This window comes from Adiantum capillus-veneris, chromosome 25 (assembly GCF_014529385.1).
Source record: "Adiantum capillus-veneris isolate H3 chromosome 25, ASM1452938v2, whole genome shotgun sequence".
In the NCBI taxonomy this organism is placed as follows: domain Eukaryota; kingdom Viridiplantae; phylum Streptophyta; class Polypodiopsida; order Polypodiales; family Pteridaceae; genus Adiantum; species Adiantum capillus-veneris.
This window is the reverse complement of record NC_140955.1, coordinates 27,954,135-27,970,891: the sequence shown is the minus strand read 5'-3', so window position 1 is coordinate 27,970,891 and position 16,757 is coordinate 27,954,135. Positions and strand designations below refer to the sequence as shown.

The following is a 16,757-nucleotide window of genomic DNA, read 5'->3' as shown; positions in this document are numbered from 1 at the left end:
CTAGAGATACACTTTTTGGGACACATTGTGTCAGCAGCAGGAGTGCAAATGGACCCGGCCAAGATAGAGACTATCCGTGATTGGCCCGATTTGAGGAATGTCCATAAAGTTGGAAGCTTCTTGGGACTGTGTTCGTACTACAGGCGGTTCATACGAAAGTTTGCAGAGGTTGCTTCCCCTTTGCATATCTTGACACAGAAAGGAGTACCTTTTTCGTGGGGACCCACAGAGGTGACTAGTCGCCTTTCAGACATTGAAAGAGAAATTGACTACGGGACCTATTTTGACTTTGCCGGACTTGCAGAAGTCATTCGAAGTATATTGTGATGCTTGTGGTCGTAGTCTGGGTGCGGTCTTGATGCAAGAAGGCCATGTCATAGCTTACGAGAGCCGTTTGTTCTCTAGGCCGGAGATGACAGCACAGATTTATGAGAAAGAGCTTTTGGCGGTTATCCATGCTCTTACTCAGTGGCGGCATTACCTACTCGGAGCGGATTTTATTGTCTTTACAGACCATCAGAGTTTGCGCTACTTCTTGTCACAGAAGCAGCTTTCGGAAAAGCAGATGCGGTGGGCGAACATCTTGTCACAGTTTCACTTCCAGATTGTCTATATGCAGGGACAGAAGAATGTGGTGGCAGATGCTTTGTCTCGGAAACCGTTGGTTCTGGCTATTTCCGCGATACATCATAGGAGCTTCGAGGATATGGTCGATCAGTGTGCCACAGATACAGATTTTGCAAATATTTTCACACGGATACGGGATGGGGAGACAGTAGCTGGATACTCCCTTCGGGAAGGCTACTTGATGAAAAAGACTATGTTGTGCGTTACACAGCCGTTGAGGGAAAAGGTTATGACTGATTGCCACTGTCCACCTTTGACGGGTCACCGCAGCATTGCTACCACCATGAAAGGGGTAGAGAGAGATTTCTTTTGGCGGAGACTGAAGAAGGATGTGGAAGAGTTTGTGCGCAGTTGCTTGGTATGCTAGAAGGTCAAGTTTGACAGGCATAAGGCACAGGGATTGTTACAGCCTTTACCCATACCCACCCACCCGCCCCTGGGAAAATATTGAAATGGATTTCATTTTTTTTTATCTCCCGAGAATACAGAATGATCACGATGATTTTCCGATTACATGGCACGCCTGAGACGATTGTCTCCGACAGAGACCCCAGATTTATGAGTTTGTTTTGGAAGGCAATTTGGGAGAACATTGGGACGCGGTTGCAGTTCTCGTCATCGTTCCACTTGCAGACTGACGGGCAATTTGAGATTGCCAATTCAGTGATTTTAGATTTATTGAAGTCTTGTATCTCGCATCAGAAGACTCAATGGGAAAAGAACTTACCTTTGGTGGAATTTGCCTACAATAACACGATACACTCTTCGACGGGGAAGACGCCATGAGAGATTGTTGAAACTGCTGCGAAGGTTCCATCCTTCCTGAGCACGAAAGATTAGAAATTTGAAGCGGATGAATATTCGCGAGATTTGGATACGGCTTTTGCCAAGGTTCACGAGACTTTACAGAAGTCTCAAGAACGACAGAAAAAGGCAGCAGATCACCATCGTCGCGACTGGAAACTGAAGGAGGATGATTGGGTGCTCTTACTTTTGAGAAGGCACGCCTAAGAAAAAAAAAAGGGAAAGGAGAGGCTTTTTCCAAAGCTTAGTATGTGATACTACGGACCTTTCCAGATTACTGACAAGATAAATGATGTCTCCTTCCGATTGGACCTGCCAGATACTTGGAGGATTCATAATGCATTGCATGTGAGTCTCTTGAACCCTGTTAAGGGTGATGTGCCTGATGATGGGGAGCCTGATGAGCAACCCGAAGTGGAAGAAAACGAGGAGATCCTTGTTCCTGAACAGATTTTGGCACATAATGATACGAAGAAAGGTAAAGTCCGAAGGCGGTTCTTGGTTAAGTTCAAGAACTTTCCTGCATTTGATGCGAAGTGGATGGAGGAGGAGGACCTAGCAGATACTCCTCGGATTGTGAAACTTTACCTCGATGTTTTGGTTTAGCATAGTCTACTCCAAACGGAACCCAGAAACTCAGCTTGGCCGAAGATCTGGTGCAGTGGGATGCACAAGAGGGGAGTCGCTCCACTCCTTTGTCAACAGATGCCTCGATTTTGATACTAAAGTCACTGATGTCTCTTTGAGCTTCAGGGATACTGAGAGCTGACAGTATTCTCCTGGATGACTTTATGAAATGGAATTCCTGATTATGATACTGATTTGTTCTTGACTTCTTGTGAGTGCAGGAACTGATAGCCGAAATGACTGCAGCATTTTGGTCTGATTGATCTCGAATAGACATGGTTGCAATAGGGGTTAGTCAATCGGACATCGTTGAGGTCCCGATTGGACCTAGATGTGATTGCTAGCTACATTGCCGATAAATCATGGTCTAAGATCCGAATGAATGTTGAATGTCATGTGATGTCCTGTGATGTCCTGTGATGTCCTGTGATGTGACTGTCGATTTTGTACATGTGCTAGATGTGTGTTCCTAGTACGTAGGTACTAACAGTCAGTGTCTGCTAAGACGGTTTATGGCTTTTGTCGGTTTTGCAGGCGTAATCGCGGTCGATTACAATGCTTTCAAGAGGGGGGTATGTCACAAAGTGATGACGTGGCGGACAGCAGAAACCCTAATTTCTGCCAGAAACCCTAAAATTCCTGCAAACCCTAATTTTTGCCAAAAACCCTAAATTCCGGAAATCGCGGAGGCGGATTATTTAAAAAAAATATATATTTTTTTTTTTTTGGGAAAATGATGAGCGACGCGAATTTTGCTGTTGCTTTTTTTTTATAAAAAAAAGAGAAAAGACTCTCAAGAGAGAGAGAGAACTGATGCTTTTGATTTTAAAAGCTTTTGGGGCTCTGCTTTTGGGCATCCCTTGTAACCTTTAAATTAGTGGTGAGGGCCTCACTTCTCAGAGCATCTGGACGCAGAGTCTGAGAGTGAAACCCTAACCGCTCTCTTGTACTTTGATGATTGATTAATATAAAAAGAAATACCGAAAGGGGCGCCAGTCTTTGGGGCCAATATCTCTAGGCACGGAACTCCGCCGGGCCAGTGCAAATCTATTGTGATCTGTGAATTGTTTTGAAGTGGTTATTTGGTGCTGTCGCGGTTGATTCTTGACTTGGAGTGTCCAAGTTTGTTACAAGGACTCCGAGTCTGAGTGAAATTGTAAAGTAAGGGGTCCTACTTATAGGTTTTTGGGCACTCATAGGCTAGAAATGGTAGTAGCTTACATCCCAAGGCAGCCCGACATCTCACCTACCACCCCCTGCTGCTATTCATGTCCCTGGCAGGTAAGTGATCACCCCTCCCATCACCTGTCAGCTTTAAAAATCAAATTTGCTAAATTTTGACCTATTTTTTGCGTACTTGGTAAATATCTGAGAGACCTTAGTAAAAGTCTATGATTGAATGTTTACTACAACCATCCAATTTTTATTGGTAATTTAATTTACATTGAATCTTCCGAAGGGACTAACGGGGTGAGTTTTGGTCCGAACTTAATTCTGAAAATTTCTAGCCCTAGGTTTGTTGTGCTTAAGATTCCAAAAATACTATTTTTAACTGCTTTTAAGATAGTGCTTTACCTGTTTGTATGTCCAATGCTTTCCACTAGAGCTTTAAGTTGATTCCTCTCTAGCTAGAAAAGTGGAGACCTTACACATGTCTATTGATTACCGTGCATTGAACAAGAATACCATCAAGAATAGATTTCCTATCCCAAGGATTGATGATATTCTTGACCATTTAGAGGGTGCTACAATTTTCAGTAGGATAGACCTTATGAGTGGGTACCATCAGATTCGTATAAGGCCAAAGGATGTGCACAGGACTGCGTTTAGAACGACATTTGGTCTTTATGAGTTCTTAGTGGCATTATGCCATTTGGTCTTACAAATGCTCCTGCCACGTTCAATAGAATGATAGACGGGATTTTCCGCTCGCATCAAAAGTTTGTTGGCACATTCTTTGGCGACATGATAGTCTACTCGAAGAATGAAGAGGAGCATAGGCATCACTTGACCATTGTGTTCGAAGAGCTGCGCAATCACAGATTGCTTGTCAATCTTAAGAAAAGTAAATTCTTCTTAAAAGAAATCCAATTTCTTAGCCACATAGTGTCAAAGGATGGTGTCTGAATGGATCTCGCAAAGGTTGAATCTATTAAGACATGGCCAGACTTAAAGACTGTGCATTATGTCCGAAGCTTCTTGGGATTGTGTTGATACTATAAAAGGTTTATCAGGAATTTTGCAGAGATAGCTTCAGCTCTTCACGCTTTGCAAAAGAAAGAGGTCACTTTCAGATGGACCCAAAGAGAGATTTCAACTTTCAATCTCTTAAAGAAAAAGTTGACTTCGGATCTCCTGATTCTTTTACTAGATCTCCGGAAGTCATTTATGGTCCAGTGTGACGCGCGTGGCAATAGCAGTGGAGCAGTGCTAATACAAGATGGTCGGGTAGTAGCTTATGAGAGCAGAATCTTGCAAGGGCCAGAAAAGACTATGCAAATCTATGAGAAAGAGTTATTGGGTACTACGCTCAAGTTCTCGTCTTCGTTTCATCCACAAACTGATGGACAGTCAGAAAAGGCTAATTCTATTGTCTTGGATCTGTTGAAATGCTATGTGTCAGATAACAAAGGCAAGTGGAAATAGTATTTGCCTATGCTTGAGTATGCATACAACAATACGGTGCATTCGTCAACTAGCAAGGCACCTTTTGAGATTGTTGAAGGCGACAGAAAAGTTCCTCCCATTTTGCATACAAAGGACAAGATTTTTGAGGCAGATTAATATGTTGAGAACATGGATGAAATGTATAAGAAAGCAAAGTTGCCCTGGAGAAGACTCTGGCAAAACAGAAAAGGGATGTTGATCGTCACCATCATGAATTACTGTTTTCACCTGGTGATTGGGTGCTTTTACAGTTTGACAAGCAAGGTTAAAGAAGATGAAGGGCAAGGAAAGGTTATTTCCGAAGCTCAGCATGCGTTAGTATGGGCCTTTTCAAGTGCTTGATAAGATCAGCGATGTTGCTTATAGGCTAAAATTGCCTGACGCTTGGAAGATTCATAATGCGTTTCACGTGAGTCTTCTAAGACCCTTCGTGGGTGATGTGCCAGAAGATATGTCAGATGAGGACCAGCCAGAAGTTAAGGAACTTGATGAAATTTTGGTTCCTGAGCAAATTTTGGCACAAAAGGAAAGAAAAGGTAAGCTACAGGTTGCAAGACGCTATTTGGTGAAGTTCAAGACTATGGATGCAAAGTGGATGGAAGAGCATGAGCTGTTACAGTCACCAAATGTATTGCAGCTTTACCTTGAGGCCTTTAGGTTACAGCCTACGTATGCCCCCACAACGTGTGCAAAGGAGGGGTAATGACAGAGCTAGTACATCAAATATACATATGGATTCAATGTAATAGAAGTGTGCATTGCTCTTTAAATGTTCACTTCTATCATAAATGGAAATGCCAAAAGTTTGAAGGTCTCATTGAGTCATTTGTATCTATTTCCTGTCATCTTTCTTGCGGATGCATGCGATGATAGAAGAGTGCTGACAACACAAGATCATCAATGGCATGTATTTATGATATGCAATCGAGAACGTTTGCGATTTCAAGAGGGGGGTATGTCACGAGGACCTGGCAACTGCAAACCTTAGTTGTTGATTTCTTTCCGATAATTTTCGTTTAATTTTTGAGACCCTCTTTTTGAAGTTGCAAATGGCCAGACATTGTATGGCCAGTGTGAAACAGTAGTTTCACCCGCAGAAGGGAAGTTGGTCGGCACTAGAATTCAAGTAGTAAAAGGGTGTCTAGGCTCAGTGCAAAGTCATCTAGGTCCCCTCGCTACACTTAATAAGTTGATGGATACTAGGAAATTAACTCCATAGAGGCACACTGACAAGGTGGGGTCACCTAGAGAAAATCACCCGAGAACTAGGCTACGTTGCATTTTTGGACGTGGTCCCAGTGGTGAAAGATGGTCAGATGACAAGTGAGAGTCCAAACGAAGCATCTCCTAAAACTTGGGAACTGCTATTTTGGGCCATGAAATCTGTTCACGTCATTAGCTCCGGAATGACAAGAGGAACATTTCATTACTCTGCTGCTAAGTCAACTAAGCAACCGGTTGACATATTTTTAGACCAAAAGGTCCAAAGCGAGAAATTAATGCATGAGTGCCACTTGGCACATTTTTTAGCATTTTCCAACTTAAGAGAGAGAAGCGTTAAAATAAAACGTAAGCTGCATTTTTCAGCCATATGGTGGATTGTTGCAGGTACCAAAGCTACTGTGAACAAGCTTTCCCTCTTATGTACAGTGTAGTGCAAGAAGTGATGTTCTGCACACTCTACACTGCTCTCTCTCTCCCTTACATGCAGAAATGTGATGCCCCACAAGAGGGCTCTTCATTTGATCTCTGCACAGTTGTGTGGTCTTATGCTTCTGTGTCGAGACAAGAGCCTCTTTGAGCAGGAACAGGAGTAGCTAACTGCTACTCCAAAAGCAGACACCAGTGAGGGTGATAACCTCACCTTACAGGTCCATTTTCAACGCTGGTTATGCTGTTTTTGGACTGTTTTGCAGCTGTATGGATGACAAAAGCATTGAGAACAATGCCCCATTGTTAGAGGACAGTTCCGGGACTATTTAGTTCCGGGACTGTTTAGAACTGAAAACAGGGTAAAAACAAGTAAATACAGCGAGCTGTAATTACTATTTTTGGGCTGGAAATAGAGGCTTTATGTCTTTGGAAGCGAATTCCAGCAGGAGGATTTGTTCAGGGCAAGTTTTGAGGCCGTTATGCTACCGAAATTTTGCCAGAACAAATGTGATCTAGTTGGATACAGGTGAAGATCTCCAGCACTCTAGCTTTGTAACTTTACCCTCTAGAGGAATAAAGAAATACCGAAAGGGGCGACACTTTTTGGGCCTGCAGGTTGTCGGCGTCTACTCGGAGCATTCTAGCTTCCAAGCTGTGTGTGCTTTGAAGAGTTAATTCCCGTTACAGGTTTTATTTGCAAAGTTACTATGTGTCCTAAAGTCTAAAGTAAAGTTTCGGGTGAAAGCCTACGTCTACCGCCCTACAGGCCGGTTTCAAAGGGTATTATCAGCTTTAAAGTCCAAGGGCAAGAAAAAATTGCCAAATATTATAAAATAATAGCCTATAGGATTTGTTCAAGAGCTAGCACCCTGTCTAGCAAGCAGCTATCCAACATGGGTTGCAAGTTCCCTTGTTTGAGGGCCACATATGCATTTTGGTGAAGTCCAGAAAGGAAAATTGGAGATAGCCCCTTTGTACCCATCTACCCTCAGACAGAGTCCAACAAAACAAAGCAGTCCACCATATATCAATAGGCCAAGGAAGTGTCCTCATCAGAGGAGTCGGCAACCAGAAACGAGACAAAAATTTGCAGATATCACATCACATCCATGTTCTTGAGTTAACCTTGAGTAAACAAAAGCTGAGATAAAGGTTCTGAACCACAAGTTAGGGGTAATGGTCAAACATATGAAACCCTTTAGACTGTATCCTCAGTTGTATAAGAAAATATTTATGGTCAAGTATTCACACCTCAACACCTCAAAAATCTGTGGGCATCTTCTAATACTAGGTCAGGTGCCTATTGTTCAAACTATGCAACACCCAACATAGCCAAGTCCAGGTTCATCAAACACCACAAAGGAAGCCAGAGTCCCTAGGTTCCTCAAGAAAACCCAACCATAAGTAATGGTTATTCACAAAATACCTAACGAGTATAGAGAGGAATCTTCACAATTATGAGGTAAAAAGATCCACTCAACACAAATCTGGTTCATAGCCATCCAACAACATGAAACACCTCCATTATGAGATAAGTAGACCCATTGAGCACAAATCAAGTTCATAACCATCCTAACATATGAAAATCATCCTAATGCAAGGGACAAATAGTGAGTATCTAATTAGTAGATCTAGGAAAGTTAAACCAGAATCAAACAATGCTTAGCCAGTTCATGCATACCTCATGCTTAAGTGAAGCATTATGAATTGTAAGTGTTTATACCTTTGGCCAAAAAACAATCATCCAACTCTTCACTGTCAAGGTACATCTATCTAGAGGAAGCCATCATTTGACAGGGCTAAAACTGCCTGCAACAGCAAAGAGTGTCCCATGAAGAAGCGACCAAGTATTTTAAGATTGCAGTTTGCGGCATGAAATCGAACCCATTCTCTTATGATAAAGGATAATGAGTACACCAGTACATGATTGTAAATCTAGAATGGGGCTACCATTACTATTCTTACCATTCAAACCAGCCTCAAGCACAGTGAAGCTCCATTGTCTTTTTTCAACTACTACAAACAGTACTTTTTCTAAAAATTCGTAAAACAGTTAAACATTCTCGCATCGGTGCAAATTAATGTAAGAAGTTTAAGTAGGTTCTGTCATTTAGAGAACAAGGACAACAATATCAAGAAACCTGGAGTACCTGAGCATTGGAGCAGGCCACCATCTCTCCATGTGCTTCCATGTGTACAAGCAGTAGTGAAGTGAAAGGAGTGAAAAGAAAACAAGTCTAAGTGAGTACTAGTGTAATCACAAAAATAGGGACAGATTTTTGTAACACATCTATAGTAGTCATCAGAGAGGTGTCGACTTGCAGGTAGAGAGAAGGCCGCCTTTGTAGCATAAAACCCAGAAGACAAGTGAGAGAGCCGATCCAGGAGGGACAGAGCCAGTTTGGTCAGAGTAGGAAGGGCAAGCCCGGTGGAAAATAAGGGCAAGTGAATAATTCACACCAAATAAAGGCCCTAAGGCAAAAGGCAAAGAGCGAGTGAAGGGCATGTTCACACAATGTGAGGACCACAAGCAAGGCGTCCCACTATTAGAAATTTATCCAATTCTGATATCCTCAGTTAATCTTCCCAATTGAGTAATAATTTTATGTGAAGTCCAGATTGTAAGAATATGTGTTGTACGTTAAGAAGAGAATAAGCATCTCCAGTTTGGGGAGGGGTGTGTGTGTGTGTGTGTGTGTGTGTGTGTGTGTGTGTGTGTGTGTGTGTGTGTGTGTGTGTGTGTGTGTGTGTGTGTGTGTGAGAGAGAGAGAGAGAGAGAGAGAGAGTCAACCTCACATGTCCATCTAAGAATACACCTTACTCGCAAGCCAAAATCCAATTGTGACTGATGCAAGAGCTATGAGTATGTGAGCCACATAATGGCTTAAGCTCTGGACTGGGTTCTGTTGAGACTTGTGGGCTGCTTTTGTCTTCGAGACCGTATCTGTCTCCCACGTCACCCCTTTTTTCTTCCTATTTCGTACTCTCCCTGGGCTTTGCAGATCTAAATCGAACTCCCTCATCTTGCTACAATCTGAAGGCTGCTGTTCAACAGCCTCCATTTCCTTCAGTTTATTCGGATCCTGCACATTGCAATTGGAAAAAGAGAGAACTCAAAACCTATGTTTGTCAAACAAAGACAGACTAATGATTAATACTCAACCCAACCAAAAAAAGAAAGAAACCCTGCAACCCGCCATTGGGTATGCTAGTTCCAAGCTTACCAGTTCTCTCACCAGGGTCTCTGGATCGTTCACAGAATTCTGGGTATTCTGCACCTCCAACTTTGACTTCAGCAGCTTCCCCTCAAGATCGGCTAGTTTGCTTTCAGATAGCCTTGAAGCAGCTAGTATCTGGTCAATTTGTCTCTGGAGACTCCCAAAACAAGAGAATAAGCAATCTAAGCTTCCTCTTTATTATAAAACTCTGATTGTTCTACTTCGTCTTATAAGAACCTAATTGCCAAAATAAACTTCAAGGGAATTAAAACCTGGTGTTCTTCACTTGTGATAGAGTTTTCCAAAGTTTGCTCAAGTTGAATTTTCAGATGCCTAATTTCAGCATTTGAAGTCGTTTCTTTCAACGAGGCTTCGCTAGCTGAAAGCTCTGCAGCTTCAACCATCGCATGCAGCTTCTCCTGTGCACTAGCAAATTTCTGTGCTAAATTTACCTTTTCTTGCTCCAAGGTTTCAGCATTGACACAAGCATCATGGGCTTTCTTCAGTTGAAATTTTAAGTTTTCGACTTCGTCCCTTAAAATTGACTCTTTCAAGGAGCATTCTTCGACCTGCTTGGCTGAAATCTCTGCAGCTGCAAGAGCCACGTGCAGCTTCTCCCGTGCACCGGCATTTTCCTTTCTCAAGTCTTCATTTTCTTGCATGATTGTTGTTGTCTGACCGACATTCAAAACCAAAGTCAATATCTTGCCCCAAAAAAGTATGCATTTTCAACAAACTTGCAAGCTAATCAGCATGTGTTCGATGAAGAAATCTAAGCATGTGTTCGATGAAGAAATCTAAGGCAAAAACCTGTTGCTGTAGCTGTAGCCGCTCTCCTGCAAGTTGATCATTGAGTTCATTTAAGGTCCTCATTGTACTCTCAAGCTGACTAGTTGTTGCATGCTTCTCTTCCTCAGTTCGAATCAACAAAGCTTGCAACTCAGACCTGCCTGCTTGAAGGTTCGTAATCATACCTCTCAGCTCCTTTTCTAGAACAAAAGCTCCATGTAAATCAATTTTTCCCTTTTCCACCGAAGACTTGTGTTGATGCATGCTGGATTCTAGTTCACTTCTCTCTGCTTCTAGCTTTAATGTAAGAGCTTCCAGCTTTACCAATTTCTCTTCCACAGACGTTTGCTCTTTACTCACCAGCATCTCTCTTTCTGATGCACTCTTCAAATCAGACTCCAATGTTCGAATGGACAATGTCAGCTCACTTATTTTGTTGGTGAATCTATTAATCTCCTCTTGCCTCTCTGAAAGCACCCTGTTAAGCTCATCGATTTTTGCAACATACTCCTCAGAGCTCTTTTCCAGTTTGGCAATGCGCGTATTTTCTAGCAGCAGACTACCGTCTTCAGCTAGCCTAAGCTGCTTCTCCAAGTTAGTAACTTCGTTTTGTGAATCCACTAGGCCAGCCTCCAGTGTGGCAACCTTAGCATTCACAACAACTGATTTACTTCTAAATTCTGTGATCAATCCCTCCAGCTCCATAACTTTCACACTCAAGGTGTGTGCAGTACTCTCCTGTTGAGAGCATTTATCTTCAAAGAGCTTCACTTTTTTAACAAGTTCACCTTCCTTGTGCTGTAGGCTTGCCAACTCAACCTCTAACTCACTCACCTTGTTCCTTGCACCATCACCGTCAAGTTTGGCAGCAGATAGTAAGTCCTGCAGCTGTGCAACCTTTTCCTCCAGTTGTGGCACAGTAGCTTCCAACGTTTCCAGCTTCAACTGAAGTTCAAGCTGTATCTTCTGCGAGCTATCTTCGACTTCTTGAAGGTGCTCTGCAGACCTTGCTTCTTTGATTGTCAAATTGGCCACTTGCTGCTGTAAGCTGACTGTAGCCTCCTCACTTGCTCTCAGCTGCTCCTCTGTGGTCTTTAGCATACTTTGTAAGTGTTCAACTTGCAGTTTTGCTGTGTCTGCATTCTCCTCTGCTATTTTGAGACTGTCTACCTGTTTGCTTATCATGTCCTCCATGCTCCTTAGTTGTGCTTGGAGTTCCGATGCACCCTGCTCAGATTTGCTTTTCATCTGTTGTAGACTCTCCATTTCAAGCTCCAAATCAGCAACCTTCCCCCTAGCTACCTCCACTTCAGACCTAGCAGCCCTTAGGGAATTCAGCAACTCTAAGTTTCTCCCTTCTAGTTTGGCTGAAGATTTTTCAAGGGCCTCACATCTCTTCTCGTGATCCTTTAGCGTTTCCTGATCTTCAAACTGTTTCTGTCTCTCCTCCGAAGCTGTTGAATGTTCTGATATTTTTAATTTTAGGTTGGTATTCTCCGTCTGCAAAAGCAAAGCTGCTGCTTCTTTTGCTTTGATATTGTCTTGAGCACTCTTGAGCACTCCCTCTAGAGTAAAGACATGTTCCTTCAATAGCAACACACTTTCTTGACTCTTGCTCTTTACATCTTGCAACTCTAGCTGTAGACTGCTATGCACCTTACTGAAACTCTCTAAGGCCTCCACTTTTGTGGCAAGTTCAGCCTGGCAAGCATCAAACTGTTTTGAAAAATTTTCCTTGGTCTCCTTTGCTTGATCATTCACATCCTCTACCTTCTTTTCGAGCACACCAATTGTTTCTTTTAAGGCATCTTCCTGGCTTACGAGTTCTTCATAGTCCTGCTTAGCACTTCGGAAGTGCCTTTTCAGATCAGACACTTCGTTTTTTGAAGCATTGAGTTCCTTGACAAGACGATCACCATCAGACTCTAAAACCTTTATCTTGTTTTCACCAATCGAAATAGCACTCTGTAATTTGGGCTCAAGAAAAGAAATCTCTCCTAACTGTTCCTTTTCACACTCTACCAATTTCTTCTCTGCAGCATCTATATCAATTCTTTCTTTAGCTCCCGTTTCCACATTTTTAGGCTCAACATCAGGCAAATTGACCAAAGGCAACTTTGTATGACCATCATGAACTTCTCGTGGTACTTTTTCTCCATCTTTACCAACCTGATTCGATACCTGCAGTACTGAATGTACTCCCTCAACTGCTTCCGACTTTGATTGCTTTTAATAGACAATGAAAAGATCAAACCCAAAAAGAACCTACTGCCATGGTAATTTGATTGAAAAGAGAGGCTTACCTCAACTGCCCCATCATCAATACAAACTGCAGGAGGCACGCTTGCAGCTGAAATTTCATTCTCGGATTCCATGGCATAGGTAATGGTAATACGATTCTCTGTTTCACTCACACACACACACACACACACACACACACACACACACACACACACACACAAAAAAAAACAACGTACATAAATATAAGCTTAATTCAATGAGTCCTGCTTTCTGTACACATAACACCAACAGGGTAAACACAATCACTCAAAACATTCTAGCAAGAATTATTACCAGATTTATTGAACGTGAAGAAACTCAGAAAAGGATCTTCCAATAATAAACACCTCAGGCAACAAGATAAAAGAGTAACCCATCTACTCTCAAAAGCTAGCGTTGGGATCTCCAAAAGCAGCCAACATAATTTGCAGAAATCCATACAGCCTGCACGTGGCACCAATAGCGCAAAACGCAAAAATTCCGTTTTGTCCTACCACGTCCGCATGTCAACGCATTTTATGGAAATCCTCCTTAGAGTTTTAGGGTTTTAGGCCCCACGGCCAATGCCCAGAAGTTCTTCGAAGTTCAGCTCTTCGGTTTCTCTTGTCCACTCAGCCATTTCTCTTCTAGTTGGGCATGCCACGTCATCACTTTGTGACATTCTGTCACAAAATGCTGACCTGTCAAGCCACTAAAGAACGGAGCCAACCTCCAGATCCCGATCGAGGGGCCTAAACCCTAAGAAAAAGTAGAAGCAGAGGTAGAAGAAGCAGTAAAAGAAGTTTTACCAACTTGCAAAGTCTTGCCGAGTGGCTTATTTTAAAGAAGAGTTCCCACCAACTTATGGGACCCTGTCTGATTGGGCCTAGGGGACCTAAAGGCATTAATATAAAGCAAGACCACACGCACACGCACACTCAATCTCTGCTACTAATGTGGCACTATAGGGACGCCCGCAATTTGCAATAACATGCTGACGTGGTAGCTGTACGGTTTTCGCGTTTTGCGCTGACAGGCGTTGACGTGGCAGTGTACGGAATTCCTTATTTTGTGCTGGCAGCTTTTGGGCAAGATGCTTTTGGACCATATGCTTTTGAGTTTGAAGCTTTTCATGTAGCTATTTTTCATAAGCCAAAGGCCTTTAAATATGTGCAAAGGGCTCAATCTCTAGCACTCTCCGAGTGAAGGTGCAGAGCACGAGTACCGGCGTTGTACCTTGTTCAAGCAATACTGAGAAATACCAAAAGGGCGCCAAGGTTTGGGGCCAGTGCTCTCTCAAGGTGGAACTCAGTCACTCCCCATCTCGTGTCGTGCATCTCTTTCAGTTCGATTGTTATTTGAAGTGCTTAAAGTTATTCAGTCTATTATTTTCCATTGGCACGTGGTGCCCGTCCTCGTTACAGATTCCCCCCTCTTGAAAGAATTGTAAATGCCTTCAATTACGACTGCAAAAACAACCAAAGGACAAAAACTTTCTTCAATAGACACTGACTCTATGTACTCATGCACCAGACTCCACCAATCCAGCAGTTCTACGAAGACATCAATCACCGATCAATCACATTTTTGTCCAGGGTCTCACATACAAATCTTGATCATTGTAACCATTTAGCAATCACATCCAAACCACACTGATCTTTTCACAAATGTCTTGATCTACTAAATCTTGTTACTATCAGATTCATATCTTTTCTTTTCACATTTCAATCAAGCAAACCATGCCCATGACTATCCCCACAAGACAGTACATCCACATAGCATGGAGTCCACAAAGTCACACACTTAGTTCACACTAAACACCATGTTTTCAATCATTCAATCTATCCATTTCATTTCGTCTAGAACTCTTGATGCACCTAGGTCACTGTGCAGTCATCTCATCCTTGTAGAACTCTTGATACACTCACAACAATATCGAGTCATCTCATCCAGATAGACATCTTGATGCACTAGAAACCCATTCAATTCATTTCTCATTCACTTAGCCATCACGTCCAGGTCTCCGATCTCTAACAAATGTCTAGATGCGCTAAGTTCAAATCATTCATCAGACAAAATGTTGCAGACATTTCATCTTTCTCTACATGTCTCTAACAATACACATATAAAAGAGCACATGTTTTTAGTTCAATCAAGGAAATTTCCAATTCAGTGCACACAATTCTTAAAGACATCCCGCATAATACTGTCATCTTGTCAGTACCCTAAAATCTCAATGAAAAATTAGTGATTTTATTCAATCTAGGCAATTTGTGACAAAGGAGTGGAGTGGCTCTCCTCTTGTGCAGTTCACAACGCACCAGATTCAACTTGCTGATTCATCGGTAATTTTTGGCATAGACACTACTAATTGCCCAAAAGCTCCAAGGTACAGCTCTCTCTGAAGAGAATTTGCGAGGTTCCCTTCATCCACTTTGCATCGTGGGCCAAAAGGTACCCTTGACCATATTATCCGGTGGACCTAGCTTACCTTTCTGTTCTTTTCTCGTACCCTGTGACCTATTGGTAGCCCTGCGGGCCTCCCTGTCCTTGGCACCTCAATCTGATCCGAGGAATTCTCTGATCTACCAGCTCATTTCTTCTACTTTCTTTCCTTGTGCCCTAGAACCTATGGCTACGTAGCCTCACTAGCCTCCCTTGTTCATTGGCACCTCAATCTCAATCGTCGCACTATCATCTGATCCCCTTTCTTCTCTTGAATCCTCTGATAAACTTGCATCTGGTTCCCCTGATTCATTCTCTTCACTAGAAGACTCTTGCCCAGGTGAGGTGGATACTATCTTATCCGTAGGATAAGTCAATGAGCCGGCATGCATTCCAAATCCTTGCTTAGCATGTCCCATTGTCTCTAAATAGAGTCGAACTTCTGCTCTTACACAATACTCTCAAATCTCTTTTGGCAAACCACAGCAAAACCACTCAATTTGGTCCCTCAAAGTAATCTTCCGAAACGAAGACACTGGCAAATAAGTATCCCTCTGGCAGTAATCATCCAATGTATCTTTCTTAGTCATTCTCAAATGATGCCAAGCTGTGATGACATCTCTTTCATATTTGTTTGATATGCATGTTGACGTGAAAATTTTCTTGAACTTTAACCACGTCACAAGTGCTTCTCTCCGTAACAACAAAGTAGACCATCGTGTCTATGCATTTCCTTTCAAACAAGATACTGCCCTTCGCAACTTGGAGTGTTCCGTGAATCAACCTCCAGAGAAGGCGACATCAAACTGTTGTACTGTCACCAGCCAGTGGCAATTCCATTTTTGTTTATTTTCTCTTTCTTTGGGGAATTTCGTTTGTTTTACCTTTTGGAAACACCCCTCTGGAAATCTAACTGCCCTGCATTGCATAGCCAGTGTGGAACCGTTCAGAGAGTCCAGGCCTGAGGGCTAAAGAGCACTAAGGTTGGACAAGGACTATGGTTAGCCAAAGTGGGGGTCATTGGCCAGCCAAAGCGGAATCCTTTGCTACATAGGCTACATTTCAGTTCTGGGTGTGGCTGCAGTGTACAAAGAGGGTTAGATGACCTAGAAGAATGTAATGGCAGAAACTCCTAAATTTTAGGGACTGCTATTTTTGGACGGCAAAATGTCTTCGCGTCATTACGTGCAGTTTGACATGGGGATCATTTGGTTACTCTGTGGCCAAGTCAACAGAGGCTGCAGGTGAGATATTTTTAGACCCGAGGGTCTAAAGCGGGAAAATGCACAAATGAGTGACACTTGGCACTCTGAGGCCAGTTTACTACTTAAAGAGAAGGCAAAAATGTGATTTTCAGCTGTGAGCTCGTTTTTGAGTGTTGTCACAAGTGGGAGAGCTTCAATGGAGTGCTAGCTTACCCTCTATGTACAGTGAGGTGCAGGATGTCATGACCTGCACACCTCTCACTGCTCTCTCTCTCCCCTATTCTTTATGGTTATGCCCCTCTAGTGGGCTCATCAGATTGACCAATGTACAGTTGTGTGGGTTCATGCGCGATTGCCGAGGCAAGAGCCTCTTGCACAGGTACTGGATTAGCTAGCGGCTAATCCCCCGCAGGTACAGGTGAATTCGGAGAAGTTTCACACCCGAAATCTTGTCCGATTCAAA

The 16,757-nt window shown here is 42.7% G+C and overlaps 1 protein-coding gene across 13 annotated transcripts in view; it reads right to left on the bottom strand.

Annotated features, from left to right (window-relative positions):
- The window catches only part of LOC147424621 (uncharacterized), a 77,375-nt gene that overhangs the window by 11,051 nt on the left and 49,567 nt on the right, over positions 1–16,757 (bottom strand). For 4 of the 13 annotated variants that reach the window (XM_086500753.1, XM_086500750.1, XM_086500745.1 and 1 more), the window contains 5 exons: positions 12,689–12,786; positions 10,407–12,611; positions 9,869–10,270; positions 9,603–9,746; positions 9,056–9,461 (listed from right to left, as the gene is read on the bottom strand). In XM_086500753.1, the coding sequence (XP_086356879.1) occupies positions 9,183–9,461; positions 9,603–9,746; positions 9,869–10,270; positions 10,407–12,611; positions 12,689–12,760 (3,102 nt within the window). In that variant the 5' untranslated portion in view covers positions 12,761–12,786 and the 3' untranslated portion in view covers positions 9,056–9,182. Of the gene's footprint in view, positions 1–8,101; positions 8,188–9,055; positions 9,462–9,602; positions 9,747–9,868; positions 10,271–10,406; positions 12,612–12,688; positions 12,787–16,757 lie in introns of those variants that run through there. The other 9 variants (XM_086500755.1, XM_086500754.1, XM_086500748.1 and 6 more) reach the window with 5 other exon arrangements.